This window comes from Pezoporus wallicus, unplaced genomic scaffold (genome assembly GCF_028554395.1).
Source record: "Pezoporus wallicus isolate ANWC-B61680 ecotype Strahan unplaced genomic scaffold, APGP_CSIRO_Pwel_v1 contig_8341, whole genome shotgun sequence".
In the NCBI taxonomy this organism is placed as follows: Eukaryota; Metazoa; Chordata; class Aves; order Psittaciformes; family Psittacidae; genus Pezoporus; species Pezoporus wallicus.
Window position 1 is genome coordinate 202,958 of NW_026638083.1, and position 24,935 is coordinate 227,892.

Consider the following 24,935-nt stretch of genomic DNA (forward strand, 5'->3'; position numbering starts at 1 on the left):
ACAGTGAAATCTCAATCTTCACTGGGGGCCTGAGGCATACCAGGGATTAAAGTTGCATTTAAATCCATGGAACATGTCTGCCTACAACATTCCCTTACCGATGCTGCTGTTGAAACTTCCAGAGTTTGGTGTAAACATCAAATGTTCGCCCAAAATAGGACTGCCACTGCTTTTGCCCATACTGTGGTAAATCCCTGCAAGAGAGACATGACAAACGCAGAGTTAGGGAGTAGATTTCAATCAGCCCAGCGTGACAGCAGCAGATGTGTGTCCGTATCAGAATGGTTTTGTTCAGAATTGACTTGAAATGCTTTATAACTCCTCCTGCATCAAGAACAACAAGAACCATGATTCCTGTATATACTCAAAACCTGCTGCTACCGGAATCTGCACTGAAATCCTGTTTAGCTTGTAGGAAGCACATATATCATGATCTGACCACAGTATCCCTAAAAACATGCCACAAAGCAGACAGCACATTAATTTTGTATACCAAGAAAGACTGCAATGGGGGGAAGAAAAAATTCTTCAGCGCTGTCATCTGATTATTGCTTCCTACTTTCAGAGGGATTGGCTAGCCAAATGTCTGGTTACATATCACGTATCACCACAATTTGTCACCCTCTAACCAAGTGACATGGCAGAACCTGAGACCTTCTGGCTTTTTGGTCTCAGTTTCCAGTGCTATAACTGAGTTAGTCAATCCAATTCAGTTCTGCTTTCGTACCTCCACTCGATTTCCAATGTGATGTATTTCCCTCCACCTCCACCCCATAACGATGATGCAGTCCTAAGGATTTTAGCTTTGAAGGGTTGTGCTCTCACTCCTAGCAGAAGGCTCACTAAGCACTTGTTGCCTACAAATCCATTCTGAAGCTGATTCAAAGGAGGTGTACAACTCTACAAGTGGAACGGCTCTTTCAAGACGGCATAATCTTTCATTTGATTCAAGAATAATTTCTTCAGGGACTGCTCTTTCAAATCACTTTGCTGGTTAACATCCCATCCAACATCCCAGTCTTCAGAAGATGGCCATGGAAAAGCACAGCTTCCAAACGTGGGAGGTCGAGACTGAGGGAAACACCTCCTTTTGGAAACCACACCATGTCCTCTGGAGGAGTCAGGAAAGCAAAGCAGGACACTACTATCTCCAGAGCAGCACACTGGCGCATTTCTACTCTCTGTAATTGCTTTAACAGCACCCTAGGTAGAAAAGGAAATTAATATTCCTTTCCTCATCAGCCAGCTGTACTTTCCACACAGCTTGAAGGGCCTAGCTTAGTTAGTACATGTAAAATGAATCTGTTATCAGCTGTGACTCTTACCAGCCTAGAAAACCATTCCAGTACTTGCTGCTGCTGTTCCATGAAGATGCCAAGGAACTTGGGCAGGATTTAAAAAAACAAACAACAATTGAAATAATAGTAAAAAAAATCCCCCCAATCATGGAATTGGCTGCTTGGCAACTTGGAACACCCTTTGGTGTAGAGAGGGGTAAACAGGAGTATAACCATGTGCTTCAGGGCACCAACATCTTCATCCAAATATAGCTTGATATGAACACATGCAAATTTAAAGCACTTACTGCAATAAATGATTCACCACTTTCTATTGTTGTAATAGATAAACAAAAGAAGTTAAGAAAGTGTCCAAATACATGCCTAAGCTATATTGCAGGCTTTGATACAGCAAGAGGTAGCAATAAATTTAATTAGCACATCCGCAAGTTTCCATGTTAAAAAAAGTGAATACAAATACAAAACAACACTAAAATTAATCATTTTAAAATAATAATATATTCAAAGGGCCCTGGCACTAACCTAAAGAATGCCTGAATTAGCAAGTTGACTCCAAGAACTCTACCAGTAGTAAACTGGGCTTTGAAGGCAAAGCTGCCGAGGACATTTGAGCAAAGGTCTAACATAAGGAAAGAAAACATACCCTTCTTCTCTCAAACACTGAGAAGTAGGTATGTGCACAAATGAAAAAATAAGCAGGTAATTATTTACTGATCATGCTTATACCCCTCACCATAAGTTAATATACTCTTTACACCTCACCTGCCACCTTCCCTTGTGCACCTGTCTCTCCCTCAGTGCTGCACCTTCCTCTGGAGAAGCCTAATCATTCTTACAAACCTTGCCTCAACCCACTGCATTGCTTTTTGAATAGATAAATACCAGTGGCGTTTTAAGAAGCCCCTGTGAGCAGAGTGCCCACGTGTTTGCTGCTGTTGTCCACAGTCGCTGCTGGGTGTCCACATGTGTATTTCTCAAGCAGCGTGCTCGCCTAATTGCAGCTGGCATAGCTGCACAATAACCATGCAATTCCTCAGCTCCCCAGGGAACAGGAAAGATCTCCATGGAAACAGACAGTAGCACTTGTTCTTTTGATAGTATTCTGACATGGCTGTAATAAAACTTCATTTATGACAATACATTACCGTGGTTTCACCACGGTTTTTTGCAGACAAGAGCTGCCACTGCTGCCATCCATTCACTGTTTTGTGTTCTGAACATCATGCATGTCACTCCCACATATCAAGAAATTCTGCTGTGAGAAAATGGATGTATAAGCAAAAGAGGATGTTTAGTGCAGGGTTTTTTAATCAGACCAGAGGATCTGCATTATTTGGTAAGAAATAACCCAAGAGTACTAAAGACTCAGTTGATTGCAGCGTGGATTATTAATACAGCTCCTCCCACTGAAGGAGACAGGGAATATATGGTCCAGAAGCAAATACACACCCAACTTGAGAGCATAAGACCTACATTATAGCATGACATTTTGCTGCTTCCAGAGCTACAGAAGGATACTGGAGCAATAGAGAGAGAAAAAGGCAAGAGGCTCAGCTTTCTCCAGGATGTGCCTGGCTAAGGATGCTGGGAACAGAACAGGCAGTAGTCTGAATACTCACTCCTCTTCTACTGATGACTATGAGCTTTACCAGAGGGAGGAAGTGGTAGTGAGAAGGAATCCAGATGCAGGGGAGGGAACAGAGATGCTTTGATTTAGGACAGTTCTATCCAAACAAGGAAGACAGATACACACTTCATTACAATAGCCTCCAACCTTCCAACTCCAACTCAGTGGAAAGTGTTTCAAGTTTCCTGGCTTTTAAAACATTCCAAACTGGACATGAAGACACAAACTCAGATGTTCTAAAAGGATGGGTTTCTCATACTGGGCACAGAAGACCAGTTCTCTTGCCACACAAGAGTGGCTGGTAGATGAATTCTACAGGCAGCCCAGAATTTTATCAAATTCCTGCTTATAGTCTCAGCAAAGACCAGCACTACTTATGTGCTCATAATTAATTTTCCGTCAGTAATTCATTTCATCCATGCTGTTGGCAGGAGCCAGGTAATGCTGGCTGAAAACCAATTAAAGGTGTTGAGGTTTGTGTGGCCAGCGCTGCATGGAAGTTGTCACACAGGGACAACTTCCAGAGATATAAAGATGTTGAGAAAGCCCTAGAGACTCAGCGGTGCGCTTTGAAAAGGAAGGTTAGAATAACTGTAAGTTTAACATTCAGAGCTTTAAACACATTCACAGTTTTGACAGGTGATAAAAAAGACAATTTCCTTTTATGTTCCTAGGCTTGTAGTAATTACAAGCTCCTATTCTCAGAACCTAAGCAGCAGTGGGATAACGGCATGTGGTGTAGCTTCCTCATCACATCTAATAACCCACCAAGACAGTAAGCACACCAGCAGCACTCACAGTAACTTGCCTTACTGATGTAATTGGTGTGAGAAGTCAGTACCTTCCCAGCACCACACTGGGCACAGCCTGCAGCATCACATGAAGCTAATGGGGTCCTGATGTTCCTGCATCAGCACCAGCAGCATGGAACAGAACTAAGATGTTCAACTTGCACCTCACTAAAAGTCTACAAAATAAATGGGTAAACATTATCTCTTCTTTCCACAAAAGGACAGCAGTGGTGATTCTTCCAGCCTGCACAATGAGACCTGATCTGGGAAAGCATGATATATGTGGAAAGTCTTTTCATTTCTTAAGTCATCAAGCATCAATGTGATACTGAATACATTTAAGCACTTTTTAAACATTAAAATAAAATAATAACTGGTGACAGTACAATACAAAAACTGCTTCCTAACACACTCCCTCTTTCCAGCCTTTTCTCCAAGAAAAAAGCAAATGGGAGTGGAGAAAGGACAGAACAGCTATTGGAACATACTTCATTAACAGTTGTTTCTAACTTACAGCTCAGGGTGTTCAAAAAGGGAGAAGAAACACTAGAAAGACAACCTCCCCTCTACGTTATTCTAGCAGGAATGGCCACAGAAGGACGGTATCAGTGGTAGTGTGAGCATGAAGTATACTTTGGAGCAGCAACCTTGGCAGATCATCATATGTTTTGCTCAAATGCTGTATTTGGCATCTGCATTGGGAAGAGAGGAAGGAAATGCTACTGAAACAAAGACGTGGCAGGCTGAGTCCTTGCATTTTTGGCAGCAGCAACAGCTAAGCAGCTGCCAACACAGCTATAGGCTCAGCTCCCTGTTGCTGAAGTGCCCAGAGGAGGTTTCAGGAAGGAAATCGTTGCTCTCCTCTCCCTCCACCACCACTTCTTTTCCGTGAAACGTGATAGGGACAACAGAATGTCATATAACACAACAGCAAAGGCCATCATCATCTTCAAAACAGAAGAAGGCAGGCATGCATCAAATGCATTTATTACTCTAGAGGGAAAAACAGGCAACTGGACTAAGAATCAGGATGCCTGCCAAGTCATTTCCAGGCGAACTACCCAGAAAACAAGCAGCACTAACAGAGGAGACACCTGAAAATTATAATGCTGCTTTATCCAGTCATTATGCCCAAAGGAATCACAGCTCTTACAGGTGAAATAGGGGTCAGGTTCAGTGCAAGAAACACTACATTAATTGTGTCAAGTTACACTAAGGACAGAGGCAGGCTCCCTCTGGTATGTTCGCATTTTCATGGAGCAGAGCCAGCTGTTGAAGCCCATCTATTTTTATTGCCCAGATTTCATCCAAAGATAATTTCTATTTTCTTTTCATGTAGTTGGATAAGGAGGTTTCTTTTTGCAAAGCACCATGGATATACACAGAAACTACATCTCCCATGTGGAAATCTGATAGAAGTACCAACTCCTTCCATGCCCAAAGGAAAAGACAGAATGGCTGTAGGTATTCTGTCTCTTTGATCTGAACTTGAGCATCATGCATCCAGACATGAACTGTATTAATTTGTAGTCTTCAGTAACTCAAGCCAAAATTTCAAGCAAGCCGCATCAGAAAGCCAATGTAATGGCATATATGGTCCTGCAAATCCTGGCCTCAAGATCTCAGTCCTTTTGCTTTAGACTGTTTCATGGGGTGTTGAAAGCAACCATCAAGAACTCCTTGTCTCTACTGCCCATTTACCATGCAGATTTTGGAGCACAAACTGTTTGTTTTGGATTTGGTAATCAACTTCCAAAGCACATGAAAGGATTATCAATAGCAGGGGGTGGAGGAATTAAAAACATCTTTGCTAACCATCTGTGTTTGAGTAACAGCAAGCTATATGGGCCCAAACATACAGTATTACTCAGAGACCAGTAAGACACTGAACTGCCAACAAGATCTGAGCTAAAAACCATGTTGCTTAAGAGACTTGACAGCAAAGTTTAGAAATAAACCAGGCTTTAACTTCAGCATATACTGACATAAACAGGATGCCTGTATCACTGTCCAAATGTGAACTATTTTCCTTGAACTCTCCTTATTTCCCCTCTCATTGGTGCTGACAAAACAGCCAGACTTTCTGGCTGTTATTGCAGATGTTTTGTAGATAAATGCAGATTTTACATTTCTCCACAGTTCAGATTAAGCATTTGTTTCACTAGACACATACAGGGTATGGTTTGGATGTTTCTGTTCGTCACTTCCTAAGTTTCTTCCCCCAAAATATTCTCTCCCCACTTTTCTCTCACCAGGGCTGATCCATCTCATTCCTTTTTTGGTACAGAGACTGGGGGGTTTGGGAATTGCATGCTGTTGACTGTATACAGCCACACCTAGCCCCTTCATTGTGTACTTCATACACATTTCAGTATGAATTCCATCCATTTCATGGATTTCCAACTTGTAGTTTACTGTTAACTGACCTGAGACATTCAGCTCTCCTTTCTCCCACTTCCTTCCCTATTGTCTCAGAAACGTGTCAACTTTACATTCTTACATCCATGGTCCAAAACTATCTATACATAGGTGCACACTATTCTTCCCTAAACAAACTTACTGGGTTTGAGTTTGAAATGTTCATTGTACAACTGACTTCAGCATCACTCACACACTAAAGTGTTGTGTTCTAATGCTTTTTTGAAGGAATAGTATCAAAATGCACTAACCTTAAGCCATTAAATAGCTGTTTAGATTTATCCAGTAAGTAGCAAAAGTCTGTCACTGTTTTCCTCTCTGCTTGAGGAATATCATCTTCAGCTCCTCCTGATGACATGATTTCTTTTAGGGCAAACTCAGTCCTATGAAGAAGAAAATAGCCATATTACTCAAAAATGGAGGGCTACTATGAGCTCATCCAGATTAGATGCATGTACAGATCCCTGGGGACGGAAACAAAACAGAGCATGCAGTTCTCCCACAGGTTACACTTCTCAAGACTCATTAAAAATAACAGCTGAGAATCAAAGCATGGGGCTAATGATTCCACAATGCACTACTTAACAGAGCAAACTAAAAGAGGTGCAAGAGTCATAAAATAAAGTAAGTCTGAGGAGTGTCTTCACAAACACAAAACGGCCAGCAAAAGGACTGTAACAAACTTGGGTTTCATACTTGGACAAAGAAATCCTCTCTCAATTTGCCTTTCTGCAGAGGTGTTTATCCTGCAGCTGTATTTAGAGAGAGTAGCCTCAGTCCTGTTCACTTTTCAGTTTCTTCTTTAACTGCTGAAAACTGTAGCTCACAAGTTCCTATTGCTAAAACCTAGCAATTTGAGATGGAATGCTGAAAAATATCCTGCTTCCTCTCTACTTCCTCATGAGTGTTTAATTCCATGGCTCGCACTGCCCACAATTATACCTGCGAGCTATTTTTTACTGTTCATCTGAGCAAAATGGCATATTGTCCAGGAATCACCTGAACAAAACATTAAGATATAATGGAAATAATCCTACTATTGAGTAAGTAAGGGACTATGAAAGCCTGTAAAAGCAGAGAGGCTCTTAAAAATCTTACTTTCTCAGCAGCAGCTCCTCTGGAAATGGCTGCCAGGTCTTTAGCTCTTCTGTGCTCTAAGAATTTTAGTGCAAGACAAACACATCTCTAACTGGGCAAATGCAGAGCTTTTACTTCCAGCAACTTCTCTACCAGTTCTGGTAAACACTTCTGTTAAGCAACAAGTTTCCATTTGTGCAGAAGCTCAGTCTGGATGCTCTTTGTACAAACAATTACCTACAAGTGCCAATTCAAGGCAGGAAATGGCAAAGTGAACTCCATGCAGTCACTGGGAACTATCCAGAGGCATCTTTTAATTGTTACAGAAAAACTTCACAATAACCAGAGTTTAGAATTACCTCCCTGAACAAACAGTTCATGCCCACCAAACGCAGAAGAAATTGGCAGTTCCTCCCCAGTTTTTAGGGTAAGTCAGTGAGCAGATCTTGCCAACCAAGCAGTTCAATGACTTCCCAGTTTAGACAAGATGCACTTATCTTTTAGACACCCCAGGTGACAGTGCACTAGAGCAGTAGTGCAAGGACATGGGGTGTACTGCACAAACCACTTGTTGAAGAGCTCCAGAAAAAGGCAGGAAGCATTTACATGTTGTCTGGTAACTACAGCATGGTGCCAGACAGTGTAAGAGTGTTCAGAACATACCAACCAGATGTCACAAGCTGTTGGCATGAGCCTAGCAAGCAGGAAACGAGTTATCATGAAGCACCAGCCTGTGTTTGAAATCTCTGAACACTTACATTCACACAGCATGAAACAAACAACACCAATGACTTAGAGCACCAACGTATGAAATTGAAGCGAACAGTGAGAGCTAAAACACAGATGTCAGAAACAGCCAGGAGGTGATTCAGGAAGAGGGACAATACCCCAGGTCCTGTGTGCTCCGCAGCAAGGGTGACCTAAATCCTGCAGTGAGGCCCTTGGATTCGGCAGCGCTCCACTGTGGTACCAGGCACTCTAGAGCAGCTTCAGATACATTGTCAAACATTTAGCACTTTGATTAAATTGCAAAGTATGTTTCATACAGTCTGTGTATCATTCCTTTAATGGTAAAGTCAACTTCATTTTATGTTACCCCTAAGTTATACTATCCAGCTACCCAACCACTGCTAACAGTGACCAACTGAATCTGTGCAGGCAAGTAAAACCAACTACAGGTCTCACATTGAAGGAGTCTGCTGTACCAACTGCAAAGAGGGTTTTTATGCCATCAACAAAAGATATGCTATAAAATCCACCGCTTGCCTCTGATACCTTCCAAGACATATCAGAAGGCAGAAAAGATATTTGATGCACAGAAAGAAGAAAAAAATCTCTTTTAGGTTATGGAGAATATTCTGTATGGTCGGCCTCTCAGTACAGCTGTTGGCACATGGGTTGGGACCTACTACTGAAGCAGCGGGCAAAAGCACCTTTTCTGCTCATAGAAAGAAACCGCCACAAGCCGAGGGAACAACCTGTCTTCTTATCAGAGATGCTGATGAAGGAACCTAGGGAACAAGCCACATTTAAGCACATTCTGACACTGAAGAGAGACCTTAAAAATTAGTATACCCTGGAGACACTCCACTAGAACATTTAGTTTTTCCTCTACTCACAGGTTCAGAAATGAAAACATGATTATTGCAATCAAGCCACACAAATGGTATTAAGGCAACCAGCAGCCTAAGTTTAGGCTAAAATGTGTTTCTATACAGCCCGGGTGAGGAGTAAGAGGCAAAGACACAAAGAATCAGACAAAACGAGCACACTTCCTAGAATAGGAAGGGATTTACTTTCTGAAAGAGAAGAGATGAAGTAGGTCTCAGTCACTCAAATTTATCTCCAGGAGGGAATCCTGACTGGTAAAACTGTTCCACACAGATGTGAAACTATAGTACCTGCAAAATTACATCTTCAATTTACAGCTGAGTAAGCTGAAATCTTAAAAGCCACATACACCAACATGTGTATACATACATCAAGCCTTTAGCTTGTATTGCTTTAGAGATCAAACTGTCGGCAAACGCCTGATCAAGTCTCACTTTAAAGTGAAGTTACCACAAGCACAAAAAGCAGAGACCTGAAAAACAGAAGGGAATTCTCTCTGAGAAACTTGGAAAACTCTGCCCTGTATCATGATCTGTAAAAATTGTATCTGTCATCTTTCCAGACACGCTCAGCCTAACCTCAGGGTCAAACATTTTGATGGTATTCCTCTCACTCAACCTTAAGCACCTAAACAGTAAGATGCTAAAATTAATCACATTTTCTACTGATGCTTTTAGAGGGAGGAAGGTGACCAGAAGACACTTGATCTAAGGCAACATAATGGATGGAGATGACTGGGTGCTTATGAAAAGCTACCCGCTTAGTACATCATAAATTAAACAGAGAAGCCTCAATGTGCCCTCTTTGTTTCTGGATTATTTGGCAATAAAAAAAAATGAAATCACAGCTAAAGTAGAATGAAGTGAAGCCTTAGTTACTCACACAATTATGAAACTATCTCTGTTCTTAATAACCTGAAGATACAAGTACAACAGACATAACACCTCTGGGATGGCAGAATGAGTGTGCTCCCAATAATCATCTTTGGACAGTGACAATGGATGAGATCAAGTTTCATTCTCCTGCAGGATAATTAAAGGCATTTTCCTGCTCTGCCACGTACTGCACTCAGAAAACAGGAGCGCTTCTGAACTACCCAGTGTATTTACACATGCACATAGTATAGTGGAAAATACTGCTGAAAATCCTTAAAGATTACACTTGAAAAGTAAGCATGAGTCCTGCCTAGAATGGATTGGTTTCTTACTCACTACATGTCTAATTTATCTTCATGATGATCATAAAATAACACCATACAGAAAATACATTATAAAGCTATTTAGGCTGAATCACTTTATGGGCAATAAGAGTCTTCCTTCTAGGAAAACAATAATCAGGAAACAATATAAGGAGTTGAACCAGGAAATAAATAAAAGCAATAAAGAATTAAGTAGTCACAGGCATGATAATTTCCCTCTGTGAGAGATCTTTAGAAAAGCTGCCAAAAGGTAATTCCTACAGATCTCAATTGAAAGAAGCATTTTGGTTACAGGCATGAGACAGGCGCTGCTGCAATTGAAACCCCAGGTTCACTCAGCCATATGCCTGAATATGAAGGGAAGATGGGAAGGGAAGATGGAAAGGAAAAGGACAACAGGAGCTGTGAAATGACAGGTGAAGGTGGCTTTTCCAGCTGACAGAGAAGGCAAATAAAATTACTTCTCTCATGCACTGGTTTTGGCATTTCATGCCCCAGAGGTGGTGGTGTTTGGTGCTGTACAAAGAAAGAACAACTATCACGAGTTGATCTTCCCTGCACTGAAGATTGTAATGCAGCACCATTACCTACAGGAGAAAGAATTATTATTAGAAACAGCAAGTGGGCACAGCAAAGGGAGGAATATAGCTACTGACATGGCCCTTTCCTCAGGGACTGCTGAGCTCCACATGCAAAACATACATAAAATGCAACCAGCAGTACATCCACAATGTGGACCTCTCCTCTTTGATTCTAGAAGTAACCCCACAGATCTGTGCTCCTCTTCTGCAGACAGTTCTGCCAGTTTTGAGAGCCCAGCTATACCAGAAATATCACCTATTTAACGTTTTGTCCTTGTGCTTGATGCTTTTCACTTGATTTCATGCAAAAGAAACTGTTGGGCTGGTTTGCATGACAATTTTTCTTAAGTAGCACATGTCAAAAAAAAAGGATCTCCAGAGTCTGCAAAAGGAGACATTGAAACATTGGTTTAAAAGACTGTTAAAATAAGTCAGAAAATGGCGACTTACAGCAGAACTGACTATTCCCACAAGATTTTGCCAACTCCTCAGGCCATACAAGGCAGAAAAACTGTGCTAGCCAAGCACGGCACTTTGTGTGCCAGGTTCTTTCCAACGCACTCTCAGAACGCACAATTCCAGGTTCGCTTTGTCCAAACCATTAATAGATTTTACATATTCCTCCCATTGCAGCACCCAGGGCAGAAGCATCCCAGAGGATGGTGAGACTGTGCAAAGCAGCTGGGGTTGAAAGGCAGCAGGAGGAGGGGTACGGGAAGCGGATGGGAGTTTCATGATGCTAGCCAGTATTTTCAGTTGTATGTCACTTACATCACACACGTTTCCACTTCCCTGTGGTTTGCTGTCTTTTGGCTAAGGTTTTTCTAGGCTCAGCTGGAAGGGAAAAAGTGCTGAGGTCAACAGTATGCACACCCAACTGCCCCTATACGGGGGCTTGGGCCTGTAAAGCAAGGCACGCTTTGTGAACAGTCAAGGAAATCTAGCCGATGACAAAAGTCAAGCATAAATATGTTAAGTAACTGATTACATGCACATCTCCTTTGCCAGATTTATTACTTAGCCTGGATCACCGTAACCTGCCCTGCAGCTGCCTGGTAGAAGAGGGCAGTCGTTAACTTCAAGCAAATAAAACCTCACTCCACAGAATTCAGTGATGCTGTAAGGACAGCAGAAGGTAAGGACAGGTAAAACTGGGGGCAGTTTCCTAGAGCTGCAGAGCAGAGTTGGCTGCATGTGGCACCTTGACCTCCTGACACAGCACTTGTGCAACTGCTCTGTCCTCTTCTAAGCCATCACTTCTGCTCAAGTTGTGAAATCTTGAGTGTCTCCTGCCTTCCAGTCAACCTGAACCACCTCACTACATGAGTACTTAGAGGATAAAAGCTGTGAGTACCTATTAGCAGTGTTTTATCTACTTCACCTAACTGGTCAATTGAAAGAACAGCTCTCTTCTCATCAGAGCATCAGCATTAGACTTAAAAGTCTCATCTTATACTACCAGAGGCAAACAATCTCATTACAAAGACTTTAGCAATGCCATTGTTCTGTCTGGTATTTTACCAAGGAAACTAGAGCCCATACTACTGAACATGAGCAGCATGGAGTACACATATTTTACATATGTGATATACAACCTGTCTTTCTTACTTCAAAACCAGAATTTGATCTTAACTTTGCAGGCATTTATAAGCTATCCCTTTCAGAAAACACAGAATGATTTTGTAAGCAGGACAAGCAACTCTTCCAAAATCAGAACACATTACTCATTGTGTCATTTAACAGGTGACTTCACACACCTTACAACTGCTGATTGCCATGGTGTTGCAGCCTTCCAAGGATAAAGTTTGAATATTAAACATTCACACTATGCACAGGAGCAAGTTTATTACAATGCAAAGATCAATGGTCAGTGTGACCCAGTGAAGCTTCTTGATTAAAATTAGAACAAGAATCTGTATTTTATTTCAAGCTCCAGCCGTTCTGATTACTGAGCCTTCAGCTTTGTCCCTTAAATAAGCCACCTACAACCTTCTGAACAGGACAGCATATGCACATCTAACAGCACAATCCAGGATGGTAAGTGCTGGGGATGGGGACAGGAGGCAGCATACTCTTTTTTGGAGGAAATGCTCATGGTTTTTTCCACCCACCCAAGACATCAAGCTGCAAACTGAGTGTTGAATGAGGGTGGGTTGACTATATTGATTAACCTTTAGCCTGAGAATCAGAACTGTCTGTGACAGATGTAATACAGAACAGTAAATTGCCATGTCAACTACAGCCCCTAAACTCCTGCTGATCTGCAGTTTCACTGCTTGCATCACGTTGGCTTGGGATTTACAGCTGAGGCTCCGATTAATATTAACATTCTGGAGCTGAGCAGGAAGTATGCGCTTAGACAAGTGAAATGATGATAAGGGTAAGTAATGGCTGCATCCTGATTCACAGCTTTGTGGATAGGTTTACCATTTTAATCAGGAAATCAAAGCACAGAAATATAAACTCTGTTTTTCAAATGCTTCCCACTCCTTACTTAGAGATGCAAGTAACCAAAAAGCAAAAGCAAAGAGACTTTCTACAGCTATCTTATTGATACAGGAACCTCCCCAAGCTAAGATGTTATTAGAACTGCTCTCCACAGAGACCAATGGTGGCAAGTACACGCCAATCTATCAGGATTTTGTATGTCTCAAATATTGAGTCAGAGAACAGCTCTCTTTCCCACTTTTCATCCAGCATATCTCCCACAGCATCACTGCCAAAAGAGGACATGATATAAAGCCAGATGCCCAGTTGTTATCAATTTCTTATCCGCAGATTAGTAACAGATAAAACTAAGCTCTTGATCATTCATACCCAAAGCCTGGAATCATCATGTCTCAAATCTCTATCAACATCTGATCTTACCTTCATCAAGCAAGATGTCTACCTTTGCTCTCTGTTTGCCTCTCCTTTCCTTCTACAGACTGGTATACTCGCCTCTCACATTTTCTCTCAAAGCTATACTGCACATTTTGGGAAACCCATCTGTGCATTTCCATGTAATCTGCTGGGAGTGCTAGTCCTGACAGAGCCTCAGACAACACCAAATTAATTAGAACCCAGATTCATTCCTCTCAGCAGAATACCTCATTCTCCATTGAGAGACACTGTCCCAAAGCTCCCGAGACACCACTCAGTTCTACTCAAGAAACACTGAAATAAATAAATCACTAGCACAGCCTCCCATACACGTGTGGGCATCCACTGAGAGCTTTGCAGACTGCTGGAGTCTGTACTTTGGAGAGAACAGCAAGGAGCAATTATACATCAGCCCATTTCTTTACAAAATGCATGGGGGGAAAAGGGATTTCTTTATTATTCCAAGGTTTTTAGGCAAAGTTGGAACCAAACACAGACATTTCTCATCCCTACTGTTCACCTCGGGGCGCGTCTGCACTGCAGTGGCTGCAGCTCTTCCAGATGTACCAAGCTCCTTTCCCTGTAGCTCTCGGATGCTGTGGGAGGCATCTGTGAGCAGGCTGAGGCCCCCCACGGACTCCTGGCAGCATCTGCAGTCCAGGAGGACAGCAGCACCCAGGTCTGCCTTAAAGAACTGAAGTGTTTCTGTACCAGCTATGCTCACTGCTGTGTAAACATGCACATAGAATGCACAATGAAAAGGACTTGGGCAGAGCCCAGGCTCTGGAGACATTTTCTGTTTGAATGCCACAATAAAAAGCAACTTAAAATGTAACTTAAGAAAGAGAAGCAAGAAGCTGTTTTATTTAGCTGATAACACTGGTCAAATTGTGTTCTCTCTGCTTATTTCAAAGGAGGTGAACTAGGAGGGTAAAGAAACCTCTATTCTAGAAACCAATTGCAGGTGATTTTCAGCCAGCCTCACTGTAAATGCAACGAGTTCTACTCTTATTGGGAAATCTCCAAGAAAGTGGTTTTCTATTAAAATATACCATTTTTACAGCTAACTTGCTTAACCTTTAGAGCTACTCCTACTTCTGCAAGAGGTAAAAAAATCTTAAAAAAATAGCAAAACCATACAAACCCAACTGAGCCTGCAACACATTTGTGCATGAACAATCATCCTCTCTTCCACAGCAAGGAAGCCTGGTCCAGATTGACCTGCATGTGGCCCTGTTGGTCTTTCCCTACCCACCACAATAACCCCAGCTCTCCCACCCAAAGGGACCTGCTTCCACCATCCCAGGGCTCCACACATGCCAAGCAGCTGGCCAGATGCCTCCTACAAAATACAACTCTTCCGTCCCCCCTTCCCATCAGTACGTGCACCAAACACATTGCTCTCCTTCAACTTCCCTGGAGTTTTGTGAAAAATACTCACTAGATAACCTTCAGGACCTTTCTTCTTACAGCAACACTGGTGACATCAGGCAAGTGATTTAAAAGCTGCTTGGAGAAGAAGAAAAAAGAGGGATCCTGACTGTGCAATTGCATAAACTTTGTTTCCTAAAGAGGGGAAAGGAGAAGGAAGGGGATATATAAGAACAGAGGATAAAAACACACGCACAGTTCTCCAGATGCAGGCTGCTATAGCAAATACAAGTAACAGACAGCAGGCACAGAGTTATATAAGAATTTTATTTTATTACTGCAAACTGAAAGTTTAATACTTTCACATGAATGTGTGGCTCATTCCTCAGCATATCAGGAGACCAGAAGTTTTGCAAACACAATCTTATATTTAGACCTCAGAGCTAACATGAGCTGCCACCTCTGCATTACCTTTGACATCTCAGCAGGAACAGTGTCAAGACTTCCTATAGGGAAACAGCCTACACCACAAGTTCAACCACATTCCAAGTCAAATAAGCTTGAATATCCAGGATGCAGCGTCAATCCTACTATTTTAGCTTCAAATAAGTACTTGTTCTATAGAGCCAGGCTTTTCATTTATATTACACATCTTTAAAAATCCTTTTATTGGTTAAAGCACACCTGTCTGTATCCAGAGCTGCAGCTTGGGCATCTCTGCTCCCAGCACAATGCAGAGCTGCTTGCTAACAGCATACCATGGAAACAGTATTGTCCCTTCTCGCCTTCTACATTGCAATCATCCAAGCCACACCTCACCAGCAGGCTCTTCTAAATGCACTATGGGTGGACTCACTTTAAATACAAGAGACATGGTATCACCATGGGATGCACGTGGCCTTTTTCAATTACCTTCATAATACAAAACTTCTGCTTCTCTTCTTTATGTTTCTGCCACGGGCAATTTGTTCCACCTTTGTCCATCCTGCGCCCTCTGTGATCCCGCTTTCACTGCAGCTCATGACCTTTTGTGTACAGGATGAACAAAGGGCAAAGGCTAAAAATGTCATCACAGTTGGTCCTCTGCTCTTCTACCGACTTAACTCGTGTGCTACTAAAAATGAGCTCAAGTTCAAAGTCAGACTGAGGCAGAATTTCTGGGTCACCAGGGTCCAGGAATCCACAGAAGATGGTGCAGAAGCAATGTGGAAGAAGATGCAAGTGTTTCCTTTCATCCAAATTCAAATCATGAATCTGTAGTGGTGCCTGCATGCCACCTACATGGTACTCAGTAGTCATTTGCATTGTATGAAAGAGCAATAGAAAAAGAACATCAGGCTAGCCTACTCTTGGCAGGGGTGGGAGGGGAAGAAGGGAGACAGAAAAACATCATCCACTGCGGCAGGCCGTGCTGTGTGTATTTACATTTCACAAGCTAAACTATTTAGTGGTTTATTTACACACAATGTTTTTGGAGCAGCTAAAATGCCAGTTGTGTTTTATCTTCATTTTGTGGCAAAGCACATAAGCCATGAAGCCATAGGAAGAGTCTGCAAGTGAGATACAAACCTTGTGCGTTTGGAAAAGCACGTAAGCCACTGTGAGAAGGAAGAAAGGTTTTGGAAGCACAGGCACAACAAGGGTTGAAATGCATTAGTTATGACAAGACACTCAAATGCAACCAAGGCACTCGAAAACAACAAACAAGTCATAATACAGCAATTTATGCTGCAGGGATTGCACATCCCAGCACACCTCTCGTAGCCAAGTCAACCTACAGCAAGGCATACCGGGGCCTCAGGTCTCCACGGGCTGCCCCTCCATGTTAGTGAGGAGGGAATTGCAGTCAGCTCCATTTTATGCACATTTAATGGCAAGATGCCAACACAACTGTTGACAGAGCCAAATCTGGGCCCCCTTGAACTAAGCCATCACCTAAAGCAGGGCGGAAAAGCACATGCCTCTAGCATCTAGAGCGGCCAAATTCCTGAAAAGCATCTGAGTTACAAGATCAATTTTTTCCCTTTCTTTACTCAGAAAACGACTCATGTTTTAACTCCTTGATTCACACTCATTAATGGAGAACCGAACAGCTGCTATACAAGGTATCTTGATGTTAATGTGATGAAGAGAGTTCTTTCTGGCAAGTCAAATGATTTACTAGATGGTCCAAATGGCAGTCCAGACCAGTGTCCGATCTGGAGGGCAGTTATCATCACTCTGCATCTTGTCAGCACTCCCAGCCAAGGTATCTGTGGCTGCTATCCAACTGGAGCCTTACCCTGACAAAAGAGAATGCAATACACGGGAAAGCTTTTTGGTCTGTTCAGTTCACTTCTTCTCTCCAAACTGTGTTTGGCAGTAAGATGCGACCAAGCTCGGGAACTGCATGGAGAGCATCATCACCCTGGGAATTCACCCTCCTCAGTAGGAGCTGCTCCTGGACCATTCCTCAGCCACACAGCAGAGAAATCCCTCTGCTGCCTTCTGCTTTAATTATATTTTAAAAATTCAGCCTCTAGTCTGTGTTCCATTATAATAATAGCAATAATTAAAAATACTTCAAACGACGAGTCCTCTAAACCTGCTGTTCCATCCAGGCTTTTTGGCACCGCACACTTCCTTTCTTGACTGACATCCTCCGGGAACCAGATTGATGGTTATTCTATTCTATTCCTGTTGCAGGGCTGTACTGTGTTCTCTCAGCACATGTAAACTGCTAGGTAATATTTGTGTTGGCAACTAACTTACATACTTTATAGAAACAGACCTCTATTTGACCTGCCATGCAGCTCCCACACACAATTTGGTCTGCTCCCTTAAACTGTTTCCTTCTGCTGCAACACATACCCCATTCCATACCTCTGTTTCTAGCCTGTTTAAAAACGACATATCCAGAACAGAGCTTATGTGCTTAAAGAGAGCAGCTCAGCTACAAAAGCCAAGCCTGCAGAATGTTCTTATGCAAGAATACCAAAGAAAATTATTATAACACTTGCATGTACAGGTCCTGGTTTTCCTTCTCCAAAGATTGCTCCAAATGAACATTTGGATTAAAAAAAGCTATGAAAAGTTCTGCTAAAAAAGACATCAAGACACAGATTTCTGTGATAAGACTCTGATGGCTGTATCATGCTTTAGGGGGTTGGGGAGGGGATGTTAGGGGAATTCACTTAAAATAACAGTTAAATTTTATCTATTTAGGCATCACCTCAGAACACTCACACCAGAACTCTTCCTTTCTTGCCATCATGCAGAATAAAAGACAAGCCAACAAATTAATGTGTCCAGAGGATCAAATGTATTCCCATCATCCATTTATACCGCAGCAGTTTATCAGCAACTCCATTTAAAGCCAACAGAGCCAAACCAGCATACAAGTGATGCAAAAAGAGGCAAAATCTGGCTGGCACATGCCAGGGCGAGTGCAGCTGCAGTGTGAGCAGAGGACTGTGCAGTCACATCATGTGACAGGAGCAGCACTGGCAGCAGAGGAGGGAGAGCTACAGCCCCCATCCTCCCACCTCCCTAAATCTCAGCCCTCAGTGCAGCGTTACCAGCAACACAATCTCATTTCAATGCAGAACTGACTCAGGTTATAAGCTTCTCAATATTTTGAGTTGTTATTCTCCATTTTTATTACTTCCCTCCACCAAATAAAAGAGGTGAATAACAACACAGGCAAGCTATGTATTCCTCCCACTGCTAGGCACTCTCAGCATTCTATCACTTGTAGATCTAGTTTCTCAACTAAGCAGGGTGAACACAGACCACGGCGCTGCTGCTGCATCATTCTTACATGTAGCACTTAGCCCAAGTAGTCATCTTCACGATAAAATCTTCCAGTGTTTGCAAACGACATGGATTGCCAACTGAATTTTGATGCTGTATTGCACCTGTATTTCAAGATAAAACAATGATCACAATCTCCTTTGTAGCATAGCAAATTATTTCTTCTCTCCACTGAGTTTCTAGGAATGTTTTTTTTGTATTTTCTGTAGCAAAGAACCCAGCTATTACATTTGTGTAGGCTAGCTGTATTATTTCAGCACAACTGGAGAATTATGCTCTTTGCTTCTACTTAGGTGACTCAGTTTCTTTCATTTAACATAAACTGTGATCCGCTTCATCAAAACATTTTGAGAGTGACTTATCTGATTTGAAAACAAAGCATCATCTCTTCTATAAACATGCCCTACAGTCAGGTGTGATGCTTCTTAATTGCTCCCTTATGAGCCTGAGCCAGGGCAGTTACAACTGTTACACTGCAGGGTTCACACAAGGTGAGAAGATGCACCAGGCAGTAACTGCATCTGCAAACTTCCACAGCAAGAGCCGTACCAGGATGATCTTCCAGGATTTCTGAAGGCTGCTTCCAATACTGCAGTTCTGCTGCTCGCAGGAATGGTGGGAGAGCACACGCATGCTGGGAGACTCACTTATACCAGCATTTTAAGTCATCATGTGGTTTAACAGTGCTGCTTTGCAGCAGCTTAGACAAGATACTGAAAAATATGGGTTGCATTTGGACAGCTCTTGCAAAATCTAGCAGGTTTTTATATTAAGGGATCCGTTTTGTAGGCTGGAGGACTAGAACTGCATAGCCAAGACACAGATTAACCACAGGATCTTGGAGCCTGGTTAATGAAGTACAGAAGTGTGACACATACTTTGATGGAAACAGGTCCTGTTCTGTGGTGGGAGATTAGACCCAGACTCTAGAAACCCACAGTCTTGATCCTCAATGTTTTCCCTGGGACAGCCTTTGGTTATGGCCATTTTCATAGCCAGCAATGGGTAAGAATTTTGGGGGGGACTGACACAACATAACAACCTTTCAGCTTCCACCCCCAAAGGCATTTCACATCACCTATTGTCCAAAGCATTTCTCAGTACAAAACAAGCAGCTGGAGAGGCGGAAGCTGCTGAGATAAAAGTTTAAAATCTGAGCAAATCCAGGATGGTTCCATCGAACCTGCAATCTGGATATCGAGCACAGACAGCTCTTGCAAAATCCAGCAACATTCCACCCAAAAGGATTCACTTGCCGATGCAGAAATCCGGCTACCTGTCAAAAGCACACCGAACACCTCCAGCCCCGCCAGCTGGGAGAGGGAAGATAACATCAAGATCGAAGAAGTTAATGAGGAGGGGGCCGTTTTGGAAATGATCGCGGTTCCATTGCAAACCAAGGCCTAAGCAGAAGACGTGTCACAGCGCATTCCTCTTCCCCGTCCGCAGCAGACAGCGGCGAGCGCGGCTCGGTGCACCCAGGCACAGGGCCTCGGCAGCCTGCAGCGCCATCGCAGCCCCGGCACAGAGCACAGACCCCGCGAGGAGCTGCTGCTCGCTTCGGAAGGCGCCGAACACCGCGGCGGAGCCCGCCCGCCGTCGGGAGCTGCTCACCGGGTGCGGGATGCTCCGCGCAGCCCCGGCCGCCCCCGCCCGCACCTGCCGAGCCGCCCGCTCCCGCCTTACCTGGGCTTCCGCTTGCGGCAGGGCTCCTCCGCCGGGCCTGGAGCTCTGCGGGGACAAGACAGCGGTGAGGGGCGCGCCGCCGCCGGGCCTGCCCCGAGGCGCCCGCAGCCGCCGCCGCTCCCGCCCGCCCGCCCGCTCTGCCGCCCCGCCCGCGCCCCGCCGCTCCGCCCCCCGCACCTGGAGGCCGGGCCGGTGCGGGGCAGGCGCTGTCGGGCGCTGTCCCCTCGCGGCTTCCGTCCCTTCTGCCCGGAGCGGCGCCGGTGCTGCCATCATGGTGAGGAATTCCCGGCCTCGACCGGCGCAATCCGGAGGCATCCGCGCGGGCCCCGCCGCTGGCCGGGCCCCGCCGCCGTCACGATGGGGGGGGGATAGGGGTGGGCGATGATGCGGAGCCGAAGGGGCGGCGGGAGGTTGCGGGGAGGCGGCCCGGGCGGGGATCGCGGCGGGATCCCGGGAGCGGGGCTCACGGCCTGTCCGGTGAACGCAGGCCAAGATCAAGGCCCGAGACCTGCGCGGGAAGAAGAAGGAGGAGCTGCTGAAGCAGTTGGACGATCTGAAGGTGGAGCTGTCTCAGCTTCGCGTGGCCAAAGTGACCGGCGGGGCCGCCTCCAAGCTCTCCAAGATGTGAGTGGGGCCCGGCCCGTGTCCCGGTTAACGCCTGTCGGTGTGACTGCGGGGGGCGGCGGAGAGGCCTGCCTGAGCCTTAACGGGGTGTGAGCGGTGCTGGCAGCCGGTACCGTGTAGGAGGCTCGGGCTGGGGCGCGCTGTGCTTGAGGAGCGCATTCATGGTCCGTGCGGCCCCATTGTACTGCACAAAAAGAGGGGGAAACGGTACAGAAAGGCTTGAGAATGGGTTTGTGGGCGGAGATGTTGAGCTGAGATGTGCCGGCAGTTGTTGGTGTTTTGCTGCAAGGTGCTGCAGTGTAAGGTTACTTGTTGTAGCGTGTACAGGTTTCCTCTATAATGGGGTTTAGATCTGTGGTGCTGCTCTGTCAGTGTGTTCTGATACATCCTTCTGTTCCCACCTGCAGACGTGTGGTGCGCAAATCCATTGCCAGAGTCTTAACTGTTATCAATCAGACCCAGAAGGAGAACTTGAGGAAGTTCTACAAGGTAAGAACAAACATCTGGCATAGTGGTTTTTTCTCTCTCACTATTTTCATATACATATTTCATAAGAAAGAAACAGTTTTGTAGATTGTTACTTAAAAGCTCAAGAAAAAAATGTATGTGTTCAGTTTTCAAGTTCTCTAGTCATGACTCCTTTTTATTGCAAGACTACCCCAAGTTCTGTAAGCTTGGTGTGAATCTGCTGTTGCCTGGAGGGTCTCCTGGACAGCATCACCTCTTTGAGGTGTAGCAGCCTGTCTAGAAGGTGCTGCTGTCTTTGTGCTCATGTACCTGACTGGGACATCACAGTCTCTTAACTGTTGTTTGTTTCTGCAAACAGGGCAAAAAGTATAAACCTCTCGATCTGCGGCCGAAGAAGACTCGTGCCATGCGGCGCAGGTTAAACAAGCATGAAGAAAACCTGAAGACCAAAAAACAGCAACGAAAGGAACGTCTGTACCCAGCTCGGAAATATGCCATCAAGGCATAAACCTGCAGGGTGCTGAGAGTCCTTGCTGATACTGGCTGAGTATGGCTCATTAAATAGAGTTTTGTTTGGAAGCTGTCGTGGTGATTTTCTTGGTAGTAGTGGGATAAAGATGTCATCATCTTTATGAGGAGAAATCAGAGCATTCAGAGAAAGTTTGAGCTTTTACTGCTAATGAGAACAGTAATGTGCAGTTTAAGATCATTGTCCTCTTTGAAAAGCAGGCAGGTGGGTACAGGTCTTTAAGCTGGTTCAACTTCATGAGTAAAGTGTTTAGCTTCAGACTGATTTAAAGTGGAAACTTGACACAGATGCTTACAGCGAGTCGGTGTTCATTGCTTCAGTACCTTGAATGTTTAGGTTTTGTCTTGTGCCAGTGTTTTGTGTTAGGTGAAGAGATTTGCTGAGGTGTTTTAGCAGACTTCATTGAAACTGAAGGATTCCTGCAGCAGTCGGTTTGGATCTGTGTGCAACAAGTGCCAAAGAACCCCTGTCTTCCCCTGGTTCAGGTGGATGCCGTAGGTGGCTTGCCAAGTTGAGCTGCGGCAAGGGGTGGCCAGAGGCTGCTGCAGCCTCCCTCCAAGAAACTCCCGTAATTGCAGCAGGGAAGCTGGGTTCCTGCATCATCCTTCAGAGTTGTTCCCACTTGCAGCTGATTCAGTCTTTGCAGACAGCTCCTGGAAGTGTGAGGTTGTGCATGGGGTGATGGGGACAGTGAAGGCTCCACCTGATGTCACCTCTCAGCAAGGGCACATTTGGATGCGCAGTGTGTTCTGTGTGTCTGTGCAGGACTGCGGGTGCTTGCGGGCAGTGACCTGCACAAGCTGCACTGCTGCCTGCTACAAAGCCTCCAGGCTTGAGTTTGGAGAATAAACAGGAATTGATTCTAGCTGTGTTTCTTTTGGATGAGGATGGTCCAGCCAGACTCTTGTTTGCACACAGCGTTACATGCTTTGGGATGGGAAGAGGGGAAGCTAAGTTCCAGTTAAGTGTTAGGAAAATGTAGAAAAGGGTTGATAGTTCCAGAGCAAGCGTTCTTGTGTGCATGTGAGGGAAACTTGGAAAAAGCTGAGCTTTAAGGTTGTTTCAGTCAAGGCACTCTGTGGTCTCACAGTTCCATGCTTCCACCTGTGAAGTGCAGAACTAGTTTGACTTTCTATTCCCCGTGGAGTTTTTTGGGACTCAGAAACGGAGTTGTGATTCCAAAGGCCTTTTTTGGTGCTAATTGAAGGAAGAGTTATGAAGTGCTGCTCGAGCATCGGGGATGCAGCAGTCATGGTTCGTGTTAGTGTAGCCAATGCATTCTAACACAAAAAATTCTCTACCCATTAGGGGGTCCTTAGATTGGATCCAGATTCTGTTTAGGAAAAAGATCTTAATTCTGCTCACTGAACTAAGCATACATCTGAAAGGTTTTTGAGCCTCAAACAAGTTTCAACCAGAGAGGTCTAATTATGTGTGGTAAAGTGAATTTCCCATATATTGAGCTATTGGGAGGGATAGCTTTGCAATGACGCTAGTACTGGCTGCGGTGGCTTTGGGAGCTTAGCGTGGTCCTGAACACGATACGTCTGGCGGAGGAGGCTCAGCCTGGCGCAGCTCAGTCCTGAGCCCCAAATGGGGCCAGGCTGCTGAAACGTGCTGTAGGATGGCCTGTTGCCTGTGGGAACTGGCTCCTTCTGCTCGTGTTCCCAGTGCCATGAAGTGAGGCAGGGTTACACATTGCTTTGTGTTGGGTTTCTGAATACCCTGCAGTGGCAGCAGCCGCTCCTGGAGAAGTACATGCTTTTTACCATGTGCATGGCCCTCCAGCACACCGCTGTGAGGATCCTAGATCCGTACACTCCTGTCCCAGGAGCCTGGTGCCTGGAAGAAGGGAAGAGGCTGCTCCCTGTGCTGGGAATCATGCAGGCTGCATTTTGGCCTCTTGTAGATGGGTGTTGGGTGCCCCATGCTCCTCAGGCAGTGCTGCTGAGGGGAGCCTGAGGACTCTTGCCAGCATTCCCAACACTGAAAAGTAAAGGCAGGTAACATTACCCTAATGGTGCTCCAGAGGCTGCTCCTGGATGGTGTGAGCTGTGGAGCAGCTTGAAAACAGGTGTAGGAAGAAGGTGAATGCGTCTGATCCTGAGCCTCTGATGGCAGCATCGAGGGGAAGTCACAGATTTGGAGAGCAGCATCATGACCAAAGAAGGCTCTAAACACATACACAAACAGCAGCTTGAAGCTGGCACCTCTGAGCATCCTGAAGTCACATCTGGGAGGGTTTTGCTGGTATTTGTATGTCAGCACTTCTAGAGGGGGAATGGTTCAGTTGGAAGGCGCCTCTGATGCAACTGCCTACTTGGAGAAAGGCCAATTTTGGGGATAAATCAGTTTGATACAACTGAAGTATCTGTCACTGAAACCCCCATCAATCTGATGTAGTTTTGACCCTTTTCTGTACACTTTTGTAAATGAAGAGCAAACCAGAGGGTGCTCAGCTCAGTGTCACCTCATCCTGCCCCACAGCACTGGGTCAGGCCCAGCATTTGCCCCCAAGGACGGACTGTTTCTACCTCCTGCCCAGAGGGTTGTGGAGCAAAGTGTGGGACTGCTTCCCTGGGAGAGGGAGTGGTGGCACAAGGGGAGTAGGTGACCTGCCAGACACGTGGCTGGGAAGCTGGGACTGCACCCAGCAGCCATCCCCATGGTGAAGCAGGAGTCAGTACAGGGGGGCAGCTCCAGCTTCACTTTGTGCACAGTCCACAGCAGCTCTCTGAGGAGGTAAATGAGTTTCTGGCACCACACTAAATCCTGGGGTTGAATTACTCCATCCACCCGTAGCAGGGTGGCAAAACCAACCAGTCCAGCCCTTTCATCAGAATTACAGTGTGCTGTCACAGAAGACATCCCAAGGACAAGCAGCTCCTTAAATCAGAAACAACATCCCGATTGTCCAAATGGACGCAGACGTGAAGTGAGGGGTTCTAGCACAGGTTTCCTCCAGGGCACGGGTGGAAAAGATGCTTGTTACTGCTGCAGCG

At 44.8% G+C, this 24,935-nt stretch overlaps 2 protein-coding genes across 7 annotated transcripts in view; one reads left to right on the forward strand and one right to left on the reverse strand.

Moving 5' to 3' along the window:
• The window catches only part of SCAI (suppressor of cancer cell invasion), a 38,379-nt gene extending 20,377 nt beyond the window's left edge, over positions 1-18,002 (reverse strand). Inside the window, exons 1-5 of one of the 6 annotated variants that reach the window (XM_057408970.1) lie at positions 14,905-18,001; positions 11,373-11,502; positions 8,099-8,198; positions 6,386-6,517; positions 99-194 (exon numbers count right to left, since the gene is read on the reverse strand). In XM_057408970.1, coding sequence (XP_057264953.1) covers positions 99-194; positions 6,386-6,492 — 203 coding nt within the window. In that variant the 5' untranslated portion in view covers positions 6,493-6,517; positions 8,099-8,198; positions 11,373-11,502; positions 14,905-18,001. Of the gene's footprint in view, positions 1-98; positions 195-2,443; positions 2,554-6,385; positions 6,518-8,098; positions 8,425-11,372; positions 11,512-14,904 lie in introns of those variants that run through there. The other 5 variants (XM_057408969.1, XM_057408971.1, XM_057408968.1 and 2 more) reach the window with 5 other exon arrangements.
• A 2,531-nt stretch (positions 18,003-20,533) lies between these two features.
• Positions 20,534-21,983, forward strand: RPL35 (ribosomal protein L35). Its single transcript, XM_057408973.1, has 4 exons — positions 20,534-20,586; positions 20,800-20,936; positions 21,344-21,425; positions 21,763-21,983. The coding sequence occupies exons 1-4, from the start codon at positions 20,584-20,586 to the stop codon at positions 21,910-21,912; spliced, it is 372 nt and encodes a 123-aa protein (XP_057264956.1). The 5' UTR covers positions 20,534-20,583; the 3' UTR covers positions 21,913-21,983.
• The last annotated feature ends 2,952 nt before the right edge of the window (positions 21,984-24,935 follow it).

Bases quoted from the DNA above. Each gene is read 5' to 3' on its own strand.
- RPL35 (XM_057408973.1), top strand. The intron at 20,937-21,343 runs GTGAGTGGGGCC...TCCCACCTGCAG, and splicing joins GCCTCCAAGCTCTCCAAGAT to ACGTGTGGTGCGCAAATCCA. The intron at 21,426-21,762 runs GTAAGAACAAAC...TTCTGCAAACAG, and splicing joins ACTTGAGGAAGTTCTACAAG to GGCAAAAAGTATAAACCTCT.